General features: G+C 48.8%; 1 protein-coding gene across 7 annotated transcripts in view; it reads left to right on the forward strand.

The window, feature by feature from the left end:
* The window catches only part of DOCK7 (dedicator of cytokinesis 7), a 187,989-nt gene that overhangs the window by 27,319 nt on the left and 144,773 nt on the right, over nucleotides 1–15,897 (forward strand). For all 7 annotated transcript variants that reach the window (XM_055137880.1, XM_055137873.1, XM_055137874.1 and 4 more), the window contains exons 4-9: nucleotides 96–164; nucleotides 4,808–4,937; nucleotides 5,033–5,245; nucleotides 5,539–5,624; nucleotides 13,473–13,539; nucleotides 14,885–15,034. In XM_055137880.1, the coding sequence (XP_054993855.1) occupies nucleotides 96–164; nucleotides 4,808–4,937; nucleotides 5,033–5,245; nucleotides 5,539–5,624; nucleotides 13,473–13,539; nucleotides 14,885–15,034 (715 nt within the window). The remainder of the gene's footprint in view (nucleotides 1–95; nucleotides 165–4,807; nucleotides 4,938–5,032; nucleotides 5,246–5,538; nucleotides 5,625–13,472; nucleotides 13,540–14,884; nucleotides 15,035–15,897) is intronic.

A 15,897-nucleotide genomic window follows, 5' to 3' on the forward strand; every position in this document is an offset into this window, starting at 1 on the left:
TTTCTCGATGGTTTTGTTTCTTGTTATAAGTAGCAAGTCACAGCAAGGATGCTTTCTTGTCTAATTTAAAAATCTGCTCTCTCTTTTTAAAATAGTGAAATGGATCCCCATGTTAGAGATTGTATAAGAAGTTATACAGAAGATTGGGCAATTGTAACCAGAAAGTAAGTTATATGTTGATTACAATATTTACAAGCTCTGAGTTGGGTTTGTAAATGGATGAGGGCAGATTAAAAAGAATTGCAATGTCTGGGAACTGATTCTAAAATACAGCTGAAGAGGCCAGGGATGTAAAGCTCAGTGGGAGAGTTTTTGTCTTGCATATGTGGGGCCCTGAGTTTGATCCCTGGCATTTGGAGGGAAAAAAAAGCAAAGAATGCGCTTAATCAATTAATATTTCTCCTTACAAAACAGTAGGTTTGTGGGTGGTATTTCTGTGATATTAAAGATCATCATTAATATATATGGGGACAGTAGTTTATAGTTCAATTCTTTGAGACTGTCAGTAAATCATGGGTGAGCATTGATGAATAATTTATAGTTTTTGAGAACAAATCCAATTTGTTGAAACAGATAGTGAATTTCAAGAGCTAGTTTTCCAGATCAAGCTGTTAGAAAGGTTTCTGCCCTTAATTCTTTTCCTGTAGATCAACTCAGTTAAGTATTTTTTTTTTAATATTCTACGACAAAATTTATTTTTAATGGGCTGTGTTTGAAATGTCATGTCAAATGAAGAAATACAGTAAAACGTTAGTTAGCACTGGCTAATTTGCATATATGAAGAAGGGGCTTTGTTCCGGAACTTCATGGCCGTGCTTTCTTTGGGCCACGCCCAGTGGTGCTCAGACGTTACTCCTGCTCCGAGCTCAGGGATCCTCCCGGCAGGGGTCAGGAGGGTCACGTGCAGTGCTGGGGATCGAACGTGGGTCAGCTGTGCGCAAGGCAAGTGCCCTGTTTGCTGGACTGTCACTCCGGCCCCTTTCCTTGTTTTCCTAAGGAACTGCAGCGACCAGAGTAGTAGCGCAGGCTCGAAAGACAGCGCAGTGTCCAGCAGTGATGTGCCACGTGCTGCCAGGCTGGTGGGAGTGATGGGGCAGTGGCCGCTGCCGTGGCTTGTCTTTTTTCCCTTTAATTGAATCACTGTGAGCTACAGTTGCAAAGCGTTCACGATTGAGTGTCAGTCTCACAATGATCGAACACCCATCCCTCCACCAGTGTGCATTTCCCACCACCAGTGTCCCCAGTATCCCTCCCGCCACCCTCACTCCACCCCGCCCCCTGCCTCTGTGGCAGACACCTTCCTTCCTACTCTCTCGACGTTTGGGCATCATGGTCTGCAATACAGATACTGAGAGGCCATCGTGTTTGCTGCTTGGTCTACTTTCAGCACACATCTCCCATCCCTAGCGACTCCTCCACCCATCATTGACTTAGTGGTCCCTTCTCCATCCCAGCACACGAGGCAGGCTTCCAAATCACGGAGTGACCCTCCTGGCCCTTGTCTCTACTGTCCTTGGGTGTGTTGGTCTCATATTATTTTATATACAGATTCAGTGCAGTCCCCATAAGGATACCCATGACATTTTGCAAAATAAATAGACAAAATACTCCTGAAATTCCTATGGAGCAATAACCCCCCAGGAGCAGCTAAAGCAATCCTCAGGAAAGAAGAAGGTGGTGGCATCGCCTTCCCCAACTTCAAGCGCTACTCCAAAGCAGCAGTGGCTTATTGCCTTGCTCCTCTCTCGTGTCACAGTCCCGACTGGTACGCTCAGCAGCATTTTGGGCGACCCTGCTGAGGCGCCTGCTAGTTGGCATGTGACCCTTTCAAAACAGAGTTCACTCCCTTTTTATGAAGAAAGAGCTGTTTCTAGGAACTCAGGATGTTACACATATTTAAATTGCCAGACCAAAGACATCACTGAGTGGGGGCTGGAGAGATAGCACAGCGGGTAGGGCATTTACCTTGCACGCGACCAACCCAGGTTCGATCCCCGACATCCCCATATGGTCCCCTGAGCTCCGCCAGGAGTGATTCCTGAGTGCAGAGCCAGGAGTAACGCCTGAGCATCGCCGGGTGTGACCCCCCACAAAGAAAAGACATCCCTGAAGAAAGTCCTTCCTCATTCACACTATTCAAAGCATCTTTATCTCTCCACACGCACAGTGGAGGTTTATAATTAGACATCTTAATAAGAAGAGATTAGTTTGCAAGATACGTTGACCTCAGAATCTGCTACTTAATTCTGTGGTTGCTGGCCTCAGTTTAGGCCTAGGGGAAGATAATTGGCATTTATGCATGATTGCTGGGTGCTGGGTATTTTGTTGGGCACTCTCCTGTTGTTAACTGTCCTGGCAGTTCAGGCAGCTGAGGTTTGAGCAAAGTCACTATCTCGTAACCCTTTTGCCAGAAAAGTAGGGTAGCGGACACCAGGACCCGGGGCATATGCCCTGTTACTCTCGACAAGCTTTTATTATTGTCCTTTGGTTGTAAATGGAAGACAAAGGGGGCACTTTTACTGAACTAGTGGTTTCAGAGATAGCCTGAAAGTCAGTGGCTGGGCGTGGCCGGGGGTAAGAGCGAGCCACGGTGCAGATACCTAAGGAGATGGGGGAAGGAGCCTCTGCGTGACGCTCAGAAGTCATGGATCCAGAGAGTGGACCGGGGTGCAAGGGAGACTTGGACATATGGTTTCTTTGGGACCCTTTGGACCCTTCTCTACCTTTTTTTTTTTTTTTTGAGAGAGTGGTGATTTTGGGGATTTGAGCAAATAGAATAGTGCACCCAGTGGACTTCTTCTCCTTGGCAGAAGAAGGAGCTCGTCACTGGCTGAGCACGCTGGCACTGTGCTATTCCTTGTCCCGATAACTCCAGAGTAGAGCCTGAGGCAGCCAGAGACCACGAGGCTCAAAATCCAAGGTTCCCAGGGGCTGGAGCGATAGCACAGCAGGTAGGGCGTTTGCCTTGCACTCGGCTGACCCAAGTTCAAATCCCAGCACCCCATATGGTCCCCCGAGCACTGGCAGGGGTAATTCCTGAGTGCAGAGCCAGGAGTAACCCCTGAGCATCGCCAGGTGTGACCCAAAAAGCAAAAACAAAACAAAACAAAAAACAAGGATCCCACACTGAGCAGAGCACCAGGAATTGCTCTCTGAGGCATCCCAGTGGGCCTGAATGAGAAGCTTCAAACTACCCGACAACCAGCAGTGTAGGAAGCAGCTTAGATTGGTACACGTCACTATAACTGATACACCTATTTCTCTCCTTTGAGATTTATGTCTGAGTCCCTGGACCGGGCCAGGTGGATGAGCTTCCACGGCAGCAGGGGTGGGGTGAGGGCGTGGCTCCCGGACCCTGCCTGACTCTGAGGAGGCCTGGAGTTTCCGTCCACGAAGACCAGTCCACCAGGAGTTCTCAGTACCTCAGTTTCCTCGTGGGGCTCAGTCCTGCTTGTAGTGGGGTCCGGCCCCAGGCACGGCTGTGGCTTTGGGGTGCGGGAGCAGCTGCCGGAGCTTTGTTTGAGCGAGAGCCGGCCCACAGCCCTCTGAGATCTCCCCAGAGGTCTCAGCCGGGAACAGCTGTCCCAGAAGTTTTTGCAGCTAGCTGATCCCTCTGGAGATTTATTTATGAGCCTCTGGAACAATGCTGGTAGACGAGCTTACATGGCGGTCGGGGGATGGGGGGTGGGGGTGGGGGCACGGGTGTGGCTGCCGGGGCCTCTGGGAAGTACAGGAGGTGGGGGGAGGTCACCCACCCCCGAGTCTGAGTTTTCAGCCTCAGAGCTCAGTATCATTAATATTCCTGGAGAGAGACGAAAGGACAGGAACCGTACGAGAATCAGCTGGCTACCTTTGGGAAGCTGAAGTTTCTGATCAGTGAAAGAATGTCCAAAACACGACACACAGGTTGTGTGACGTCTTTGTAGTTACCGAAGCGTGGTTTAGCGTGAGTGTATGGTGTCCGTGTGCCTCGGTACTCCACCTCCACTCCTAGGCAGGTTCCGTGCAAGCTTCGGGGTGTGGATGTGACTACCGCAGTTGCTGCAAGGAAAACTTTTCCCTTGATGTTTTTTTTCCTTTTTGGGTTATACCGGGTAATGCTCAGGGGTTACTCCTGGCTTTGCTCTCAGGAACTACTCCTGGTCGTCTCGGGGGACCATATGGGACGCTGAGAATTGAACCTGGGTCAGCTGTGTGCAAGGCAAATGCCCTACCCGCTGTGCTATCGGTCCAACCCCTGGTCTGAAGTTTTAAGAATTAATGCTTTACATATGTTTGCCTTTTAAAAACTGGTATTATTATTAATAATATAGTTCATATTGCTTTCTCACTCTATTTTATTTTTGGTTTGGGGCCACACCTGGAGTGCTCAGGGCTTATTTTTGGTTCTGTGCTCAGGGATCACTCCTGGCGAGCTTGGGGCACCATATGACAGATTGAGACGGGATGGCTATTTGCAAGACGAGAGCCCTACCCAGTGTGCTATCTCCCTGGCCCCTCATTCATTTTTATTTCAATATCTGTGTTCCCAGCCATGCTTTTTACTGACCATTCTCTGAAGCCAGAGTGCAGCTTCGCTTATAGTCACACAGTCGTCATGGAAAGAAGGGAAACATGGTTAACTTAAATGAACTTCAATGGAAGTTTCCTTAAGTTCCTGGTTAAATATTTAACATGCACATCTACTGGGATGTGTCCTTACAGTCCTATTTCCTACAAAGAAATAATGCACAAAACAGCTGGCGTAATGATGAGATACAAAGTTTTAAAAAAAATATGCTGAGGTGGATCTGTTTTATCTCAATAGGTATCATAAACTTGGGACAGGATTCAATCCCAACACACTAGACAAACAAAAGGAACGGCAGAAAGGTTTGCCCAAGCAGATCTTTGAATCCGATGAAGCTCCAGACGGCAACAGCTACCAGGACGAGCAAGTAATAACTTCTATTTCAGATGATGCTGAGACGTTATTTGGAACTTGCTTATTTGAATTTGCTAGCGTGCTTATGTCGAATGTTTTACGTGACAGGATGATCTGAAAAGACGGTCAATGTCCATAGACGATACCCCACGGGGTAGCTGGGCCTGCAGCATTTTTGACTTGAAAAATTCACTTCCCGATCCTTTGCTTCCCAACTTACTCGACCGGACTCCCAATGAAGAAATCGACCACCAGAACGACGACCAAAGGAAAGCGAATCGCCACAAGGAACTCTTCGCTCTCCACCCATCCCCCGATGAGGTATCTGTGTCTGGCCGTAGAGAAGCAGGAATGGAGACTTGGGGGAGCATGGAATGTGTATAGTATTGTGATAATGTAGGGGAAAAACTAGATCATGGCTCTAATTTTTGTTGTATTAGAGAACGTAGTATTCTTCCTGTGCGGTTTCTGTGCGTGGAGCTTACAAGTGTATGAGCCCTGTGTCAGGAGAAGTTCATGTTTCCTATGATTTGATTGTGCAGTTTTGAAAGAAAAAAAACTCAAAGATTTCAAATATAAGCATGTTCACCTTGGCATTGCTTGTTAACTTGCAGGAAGAACCGATAGAACGGCTTAGTGTCCCTGACGTACCCAAGGAACACTTTGGTCAAAGACTTCTTGTAAAATGCTTGTCACTCAAGTGAGTATATCTTGTGCTATCTAACTTTTCCTTTTTGAGATATTTGGAGTACCAGCACAGCAGACGTCTTTTTTAGATTTACCTTGCAGAATAAAACTGAGCTCTGAAGCATGTTGGGGCTCACGGGTGAAAGTGGGTGTCACAGAAATTCAATTAGGTTTGGGTTCTTTGTTTTTGGTCCACACCAGCCTGGGCATTTGCATGCAAAGCTTGCCTTTAAACTAACCTTTTGGGCTGGAATTGAACCTGGTTAATCTGTTTGCAAGGCAAGCTCCCCACCTGCTGTGCTGCCTTTTGTGCTATCTTTAAAGTGACCTTTGAGGGCCTGGATGGTAGCACAGTGGGTAGGGCATTTTGCCTTGCACACGGCGACCTGGGTTCGATTCCCAGCATCCCATGTGGTCCCCCAAGCACCACCAGCAGTAATTCCTGAGTGCATGAGCCAGGAGTAACCCCTGTGCATCGCTGGGTGTGACCCAAAAAGTAGGGGAAAAAAAAAAAACCCAAAAATTGAAACCTTTTGTGGGCTCCTTGGCTTTAGTTAGAAATTTGAAACAAGAAGGCACAGAAAGTTCTAGTATTCACCAGACATTGTTCTTGGCTTGGGGAGTATAAAAATGAAGTATCTTTTGTCTTAAAGACTTGATTTTACATTTGTTATGTAGTGGGCTTCTTTTTCTTTCTTTCTTTTTTTTTTTTTTAAAAAAAAAACAATTCCAAAAGATTTTGAAACTTTTTTTTTAAAGAAAGTTAACTTGATGGGGCTGGAGTGACAGCACAGCGAGTAGGGCATTTGCCTTGCACGCGGCCGACCCAGGTTCGAATCCCAGCATCCCATATGGTCCCCTGAGCACTGCCAGGAATAATTCCTGAGTGCAGAGTCAGGAGTAACTTGGGGGGAGCATGGCTGTGCATGGCTGGGTGTGACCCAAAGAGCAAAAAAGAAAGTTAACTTGAGCTAGAGCAATTGTCCATCGGGTAGGGCATTTGCCTTGCATGCATCCTTGGCATCTTGTACGGTCTCTCGAGCACCGCCAAGAATGATCACTGGGTGCGGAGCCAGGCGTAAGCCGTGAGCACTGCCAGGTGTGCCCCCCCAAAGAAAGTCGACTGACCTCTGATTGAGCTTTATGCAGCAGGGCATCTGACATTCATGCTCTGTCACAAAACATTTGTACTCATTTTCTTTTTTTTTTTCGGGGTCACACCCAGCAATGCTCAGGAGTTACTCCTGGCTTTGCACTGAGGAATTACTCCTGGCGGTGCTTGGGGGACCATATGGGATGCCGGGGATCGAACCCGGGTCCGCCGCGTGCAAGGCAAACGCCCTACCCGCTGTGCTATCGCTCCGGCCCCTGTACTCATTTTCGATGTCGTGCTGGGTTTAGAGTGGTTCTCTCAGGTAGATATTGTTTTCTTCAGGAAACAAATGAGAAAGTGGGTTTGAAAGGTTTGGCAGAGGTCAGCTGACATGTTCATTTGATGCCTTAGTAATGGAAAATATACACTATTATATCACGTTAGTATGGTAGATACTAATTCTCACATAACAAAAAGGTATTTTCAGGGCCAGAGTGATAATACAGTGGGTAGTACGTTTACCTTATACGTGGCCAACCCAGGTTCAATCCCCCGCATCCTATATGGCCCCCCAAGCACCGCCAGGGGTAATTCCTGAGTGCAGAGCCAGGAGTAACCCCTGAGCATCGCCTGAGTGTGACCTAAAAGCAAAAAGCAAACAAAAAGCAAAAAAAAGAAAAAAAGATTTTCAGTTTATTGCATTTAAAAAAATTTGTTTTTGTTTTGTTTTGTGTTTGGGCCACACCTGGTGTCCAGGGCTCCCTCCGGTCTGCACTTAGGGATCACTCCTGGCGGGGCTCGGGGACCATGAGGGGGACCAGGGATCAAACCCGGGTTGGCTGGATGCAAGGTGAGCACCTTACCTGCTGCACTAGTGCTCCTCATTGCATTTTCCTTTTTTTTTTTCTTTTTGGGTCACACCCGGCGATGCACAGGGGTTACTCCTGGCTCTGCACTCAGGAATTACCCCTGGCGGTGCTCAGGGGACCATATGGGATGCTGGGAATCGAACCTGGGTCGGCCGTGTGCAGGGCAAACGTCCTACCCGCTGTGCTATTGCTCCAGCCCCTCTTTGCATTTTCTTAACACAGCAACTTACCACAAGTCGCTTCTGTGCAAGGGCAGCTCAGACTATTCTTTCTTTGAAAGCTCAGATTGAATATACTTAATTAGGTTTATTTAGAAGCGCCTTAGACTTAATGCCTGAATCTTCTGACTCTCTGGACACTAATATCAGCTTAAGAGTTTCCTTAAGAGTTTTAGAGTGATGCGATTTACATATCATAAAATTCAACCTCTCAAAGTGGTTTTTGCTATATTCTTAAGAGTATTATAGCTGCCACTTTTGTATGGCTTTATTTATTTTGGTTTGGGCCACACCTGGTGGTTTGCTCAGGCCTTGACTCAGAGATTGCTCTGGTGGGCTCAGGGGACCATATGTCATAGGTGGTATCTGAGATTGAACCCTGGTTAGGTCCATGGAAGGCAAGCGCCCTGCTGGCTGTACTATTGCTCTGGCCTTCACTTTTGTTAAATTAAAAAGAACATTTATCCTGGCTTGAACCCCAGCACTGCAATAAATTACTGTCACTGTCATCTCGTTGCTCATTGATTTGCTTGAACGGGCGCCAGTAACGTCTTCATTGTGAGACTTTACCCAAGAAAAATGCTCCGTACCCATCCTAGTACTAGTCTGTTCCGGCTGCCTTGACACACTCCGTCATGGGCATCTTTCCTGGCGGAAGTTGATTTTCTCCACATTTCAGGGCTGGGGGTTGAAAGTGAGGGTGCCCTCGGGAAGGCTTTCTGGGGAGGCCTGCCTGAGCACCTTCTCGCTGGGGCGCTCAGGCCTTGCCTTTGCTTCTGCGAGGAGCGCAGGGTCTAGCTCTCCACGTCTCCTTTTTACGGGAGAGGGGTGGGTTCCAAGCGTTCCACAGGCCCTTCCTGGTGGTTCTTGGCCAACTCTGCCAGAGATTCAGTTCAGTGCTGCTCGGGCCGTGAGGTGCCAGGAGTGACCCGAGCCCCCCTGTGATGGGTCACCCTGTCAGGAGCCTCTAGGGCTGCACCCAGTCACGCTCAGGGCATCGTACGAAGCACCAGGGATTAAATAAGGGTCGGCAGCGTGCAAGGCAAGCACCTTCATCCCTCCGCTCTCTCTGGCCCCTTCTGCGTTTCCTTACGATGCCAGTCCCACTGGATTAGGGCCTTATCCTTAGTTAACTCTAATTTCTTAAACGTTCTGTTTCTCAGGATGGTGACACTCTAGTTAGACAGACGTTAGGACATAAAAGCATCCAGTTTCAGTACCTGCCTATTTTCTCCCTCTCAGCGCCAGGCACCCGCTCATTTGCTCCCTGTGCCCCTGAGTTTTCCTTTTCCACATGTCCCACGTGCATGGAGCCGCACGGCGTGTGGCCTCCTGTGCTCCCGCCTAAAGGGACGCACTTTAGATTCATTTGCAGTGTGGCACGAGCAGTTCTTCGTTGCTTTCTATGACTGAGTGGTCGTCTGGGTCACTGCGTCTCGTTTATTCATTTACCAGCCGGCGACTGTTTGGGGTGTTTATTTAGAATCACGTGGCAGTGACGTGCGTGGTTCTGCTGTGGCAGGCTGCCACTTCTCCCGAGTACGTGCCCGGGGGCAGGACTCCGGGGGAGATGGTCACTCCTCGCTGCAGTCTGTGGGGTGGCCAGAATGCTCTCCACAGCAGCGCAGTTTTACCTTCTTGCCAGCAAATCCGCGCCTCCTGACTCCTCAGTGTTCTCGCCAACACCTTCTTAATGCTGTCTTTTTTATCTTAGTCGTCCGACTGGAAATGAAGTGGTTTATTGTGGTTTTTCACTTGTTGTCATGCCTGAAGTTACAAATTCACTTCTTCTTCTTTTTTTTTCTTTTTGGGTCACACCCAGCGATGCACTAGGGGTCATTCCTGGCTCATGCACTCAGGAATTAGCCCTGGTGGTGCTCAGGGGACCATATGGGATGCTGGTATTCGAACCTGGGTCGGCCACGTGCAAGGCAAACACCCTACCCGCTGTGCTATCACTCCAGCCCCAAATTCACATCTTCTTAAAGAAATAGAGTATAGAGTGACTTTCCCCCCACATCACTCTATGTTTGATAGCAGTAGTTTGATTAGTTCTTGTTAAAAATTCTAACTAAAAAAAAACAAACTAAACTAACAATTTTGTTGTTATTTCATATATAACAACAACAACAGCAAAATCCAGGGAGTTAGCTTGATGGGTAAGGGCCCATGCTTTGCATGTCTGGGGACCAAAGGTTTTTTTCTGTGTTTTGGTGGTGGGGGTGTGGAAGGGCATACCCAGTGGTGCTCAGGAATTGCACCTGCTGGGTTTGGGGCACCCTATGGGGTACCAGGGATCAAACCCAGGCCAGCCGCGTGCAAGGCAGATGCCCCACTGGCTGTGCTATCGCTCTAACCCCAAGGGGACTGAAGTTTGGTCCCTGCTACCACCCTCTTGGTCCCTCCCAGCACTACTGAGTGTGACCCTAAAACCACAAGACAAAACAAATCATTCCAGCGTGACACTGATCACCTGCCCCTGTGACAAAATGAGAGAGTGTCAAGTGTGACGGGGGGAGGCCTGGTTGGTCTGGGGCAGGGCGACCCCATTGCTTGGGCTCCTGTGAAGAGCCAGGGTGGAGAGGTGGGTGATGCGGCCAGTTCGATTCCCAGCATCCCATATGGCGCCCTGAGCACCACCAGGGGTAATTCTCCTGTGCATCCCCAGGTGTGACCCAAAAAGCAGAATAAATGAATGAATGAATGAATGAATAAATGAATGAATGAATAAATAAATAAAATAAAAGAACCTGGAGTCGCAGAGTCTCAGCTCGCGTGGCCGTGACTGCGGGTCCTCTCAGCGCAGGCGCAGGGAGGTTCCCTTCCCGCCTGGAGACGCGGCCGCCTCGCACTTAGAAACGGCCTGAGTCACGTCTGATCCTAAAGAGCAAGAGGCGAGCTGCCGAGTCCGCTCAGGTGGGGCCAGTCTGCGTGCTGGAAACTCTGGGCTGTTCTCAGAACTGGGGGACGGCCAAGTGCCCCTCACGCACCCCCACCACTGGGAAACCCAGCCCCCACCCCCACCTGCCGTCTGGGCAGCTGAGAAGTGGCCCAGCCACAGCTCTAAGAGAGCAGGTTCCCCTGAGTCTTCCCCCGGGGGACTGGTCCAGGCTGAAAACTCCAGGGGCCTGCTGGGGACGGGGTGGGGGCGGTGGGAGGGGGGTGTGCAGGTAGCCCCTCTCTGCCTCTGCCCCATGACAGCCCCCGGATCACTGATCCACATCGAGGGCCAAGCCACCCGCTGGTTCCAGATCTAGGCCCCCGGGACACCTCCAAATTTCATGGCATCGTCAGCCCAGTGGGATCAGAGCTGATCTGATGGGAGAGTTGCCCAGAAGACCCCCAAGCTCTCAGGGCCTAAACAGCGACTCCGAAGGCGCACCCAGCACCGACCAGCGTGGCAGATGCTCAGGCGGTGACTTTAGCAGCATCACTGTGAGGTTACGGCCATGAGGCCATGATCCCCGAGGGACTCTCGCTAAGATTTGCTAATTCCACTTGGCAGCAGCAGTCAGTTTGATTGTGCCTTCAAAGGGGGCAGGCTTGGGGGATGGCTGGGAACCTGGGGACGCTGGTAGGGGGAAGGGCACACTGTCGGGGGATGGGGGATTGGTGTTGGAACATGTCATGCCTGAAACAACCGTATTATGAGCAACTCGGTAAATCAACTCAGTTATAATAAATTTGTTTTATTTATTTATTTATTTTTGCTTTTTTTTTTTTTTAGGTCATACCCAGCATTGCACAGGGGTTATTCCTGGCTCTGCACTTAGCGGTGCTCAGGGGACCATATGGGATGCTGGGAATCGAACCCGGGTCGGCCGCGTGCAAGGCAAACGCCCTACCCGCTGTGCTATCGCTCCAGCCCCTTATTTATTTATTTTTGCTCTTTTGGTCACATCTGGTGATGCACAGGGGTTACTCCTGATTCATGCACTCAGGAATTACTCCTGACGGTGCTCGGGGGGATCATATGGGATGTGGGGAATCGAACCCAGGTCGATCACATGCAAGGCAAACGCCCTACCCACCGTGCTATCACTCTAGTTCCCTCAGTTATAATAGAATTTAATAATATCTCCTAGGGGACTGGAGCGATAGTACAGCGGGTAGGGCATTTGCCTTGCATGCGGCCGACCCAGGTTCGATTCCCAGCATCCCATATAGTCCCCTGAGCACCACCAGGGGTGATTCCTGAGTGCAGAGCCAGGAGTGACCCCTGTGCATCGCCCAGTGTGACCCAAAAAGCAAAAAAAAAAAAAAAGTCCCCTAAAAGGAGAGTATTCCGGAGGACTGGGAGATAGCGCATAGGTTAAGGCGCTTGCTTTACATGCAGTCAACCTGGGTTCTATCCCTGGCACCCCAGATGGTCCCTCAGGCACAGCCAGGAGTGATCCCTGAGCACAGAGCCAGCAATAAGCTCTGAGCACTGCTGGTGGGTGGACCCAAACCCCCACCCTCAATAGGAATGTTTCCAGACACTGCCGCCGTCCCCAGATTAAGGGGGGCATGGAGACACAGGACATTATCCTTGTCTGACACCCCCTGCTCGGGGGTTTTTGGTGAACTGACATTACATATTTCATTCAGCAGATAATTACTGAATATTCCCTCTATGTGTCATTTTTCCTGGAAAAAACTGAGACCAACTGCATAATTAACTTTAAGATGAAACTTGTATAAAGTTACTATGCAAGCATTAAAATAATAGTGTTTATATTTTACATTGAAGACATAAAAACATATCCATAAAATGTTTTAAAAGCAGGCTATAAAATAGGTGTACAGTGACACTATTTAGCAAAGCCCATTTAACAAGTGTTAATGTTGAACAAACTGGATGGAGAGGCACCAAATTTGAGTTCTCTCCTCGGGGTGAAATTTTGGGTGATGCCATTTTTTTCTCTGGACATTTACATATTACTCAAGTTTTTTACATTGAATATCTAAGTCCGTAATTCTAAAGCCTTTATTTTTAAAAATTGTTGAAAATCTGAGCCTGTCCTCTTACAGAACCAAATTATAGGTCAGAAGGTGAGCAGTGCCACAAAATGAACATAAAATCCCAGGAGTTTTGAGGTGATTTGAGATGACTGCCACTGGGGAAACTAATGGTGACCTCAAGGAGGGGATGGTGGTGTAGACCAGCATTTCCCAAAGTGGAAGGCGGGAGGGGGAGCTAAAGGTGGGTGTTTGCGAAAGCAAGGTAGACTCAGAGGAGGATCACTGAGTCAGTGTTTTTTTCTGAAGAGAAAAGACCATATAACTTTGGGACTTAGAATTTCGACTGTGAAATTTCGAATGTTAATTTCGACTTAGAATTTTTATTTTGTTTGTTTTTTTGGGTCTCACCCGGCAATGCACAGGGGTTCCTCCTGGCTCTGCACTCAGGAATTATCCCTGGCGGTGCTCAGGGGACCATATGGGATGCTGGGAATCAAACCCGGGTTGGTCACGTGCAAGGCAAACGCCCTCCCCACTGTGCTATCGCTCCAGCCCCCTCGACTTAGAATTTTGACTATGACCTGAGACCTTCAGGTCGCAGTAGCCAAGGTGGTGTGTAGAATAGATGCAGAATAGAACAGGCTGAGAGAATTTATTTGGGGGAAGAAATTTCTCCAATTCCGTATTGCATATTTATTTTTAAATATTGATTCTCTTTCCCCCCCTTTTTCCTGTAGGTTTGAGATTGAAATTGAACCCATTTTTGCAAGTTTGGCTTTGTATGATGTTAAGGAAAAGAAAAAGGTAAGACAGTGTACGTTGAACAGTCTTTTGCTACACAGACTTATTTTAGGTCCCTTTTAAGTAGATCAGTCATGATTTCTGAAAAGTACTAAATGTGAATCTTATAAAAAAGAAAATAGTTTATTAGGACCTTTGAAGTAATTTCCTTCTCTAGTATTGTATAGTCGATCCCCAGTTTTATTGTATTAAAAGAGTTCTAAAATCAAGTAGTAGAAACCTGCTTTTAATTAACTTTATTTTAAGAAAGAGAGAAAAAAAAATAGACAGGAATAGCATTTCTGGCAGATGTTCCAAAGATTAGCGTGATATTGATGGTCAGTGTTTGTTGGCAAACCATTCACACTCTCTCCAACTGAGAAACCACGCGTGTATATTTGAAATACTCCGTCTAAAGTTCTCCCCTTAGTCTTGCAGCCACCTTTCTTGGCAATTTGTGAGGTTCTGCAGACACTCTCCTACAGCATTTCTTTCCCTTTTCTTGGTCCTGGTATTTTGCATTTTGGGCCACGCTGGCTGCACTCAGGGGTTCCTGCTGAGAGGCTTGTGGGTTGCCGCTGCTGGTGGCCGGGGGTCCAGGTGTTGCTGGGGGCCAGAGCCAGGCCTGTGCGTGGCCAGCGTGCGTGCCACAGAGCCCCGGAGCCCCGGAGTCCGTCTCCGGCCCTGCCGTTGGTTTCCTTGTTTAGAATCCTCAGGCTCCTGTACGGAACCCGAGCTGCCCTCGGTGCCGTGTGTCTCAGCGTGGGGTTCTGCCAGTGTGGGGTTCTGCGACGGAAACTTGCTCCCTCAACTTGTATTTGTTAAAGTTTAAAGGGCCGCGACTATAAACAGCAGCAAGAGCAGCAGCAACGCAGTTTGGGATCGTTTGGCTCAAGGATAATCTTCCGAGGCTCCTCACAGACAGTGCTCAGGAGTTTTGGGGTCCACTCTTCGTCTGGCCATGGGGCTGGACGGTTCAGTGCTTGGCTCTGACAGGATAGTGCTGCTTGGGCCTCCTGTGCAGTACCGGGGGTTGGAGTTGGGGTCTCCCTGTGCCAGGTCCTCCAGGAGCCGCTTCCCCGGGGTCCCTGCGATAAATTCTTCCAGGTATTGTCGCGTTTTTCAATCAAGAGTTTGGACTGTGGATTCTTAAGGATCGGGTGTTTTCCCAAATAGCCTACATTGTTTCTTTTGCCTTCATTTAGAGATATTGAGTGTTCCGTGAAATGCATCCTACATGGCCTTGTGTCATGGCATGAGCTCTGTCGTATATTAAAACTGGGGATTTATGAAATTCTTTTTAGCTTTAACAAAAGGTGCAGGTTTTTTAAAAAAAAAAATCTCACATGGGAATGCTTTTTTCTTTTAGATTTCAGAAAACTTTTATTTTGACCTGAACTCGGAGCAGATGAAAGGCCTGCTGCGCCCGCACGTGCCCCCTGCGGCCATCACCACCCTAGCGAGATCGGCGATCTTTTCTATCACTTACCCTTCCCAGGACGTGTTTCTGGTGATAAAGGTGAGGACGGTGCGGCCCTGTCTCCCCTCGGCCTCCCTGCCCCTGACCAGCGTTCCGAGGGCAAAGATGTTCCCTTTACTTGGGTTCTTTCTTTCTTTCTTTCTTTCTTTCTTTCTTTCTTTCTTTCTTTCTTTCTTTCTTTCTTTCTTTCTTTCTTTCTTTCTTCCTTCCTTCCTTCCTTCCTTCCTTCCTTCCTTCCTTCCTTCCTTCCTTCCTTCCTTTCTTTCTTTCTTTCTCTCTCTCTCTCTCTCTCTCTCTCTCTCTCTCTCCCTTCCTTCCTTCCTTCCTTCCTTCCTTCCTTCCTTCCTTCCTTCCTTCCTTCCTTCCTTCCTTCCTTCCTTCCTTCCTTCCTTCCTTCTTTCCTTCCTTCCTTCCTTCCTTCCTTCCTTCCTTCCTTCCTTCCTTCCTTTCTTAATCTTCAGATTCCTTAATACTCTATTGCACCTTCAGGACTGCCTCAGCTAGTCTTGATGTGGCGTCTTGACTCATCGGAGTTGTCCAGAGGACAGAGCCGTGGCTGGGGCTGCCCACACCGCCCGCCGGGGTGTGGCCTCTGCAGGGCTGGCGTGGGCGCCCAGGCCGGGCTGCTTTCTTGCTCCGTTCCCCAAGAGGACAGATCTCCATCTTATGGTCAATTTGATGAGAAGCAATAAATGGCCATTTCCTAGGGGTCCCACTGTACTGCGGGGGTCCCGGGGCCTCTCCTTGCAGTGCTCGGCCTGACGGGTTTGGTGATTGGTCCTTTGGTACTTCTTGGGGGCGCTCCAGGGCTCCACCCGGCAGTGCTCGGAGGTGCCAGGGATGGACTTTGGGGGTCTTACTCAGGCCTGGAATGTGCTCTGCCCCCGAGCTGCACCCCGGTC

This window comes from Sorex araneus, chromosome 5 (genome assembly GCF_027595985.1).
Source record: "Sorex araneus isolate mSorAra2 chromosome 5, mSorAra2.pri, whole genome shotgun sequence".
In the NCBI taxonomy this organism is placed as follows: Eukaryota; Metazoa; Chordata; class Mammalia; order Eulipotyphla; family Soricidae; genus Sorex; species Sorex araneus.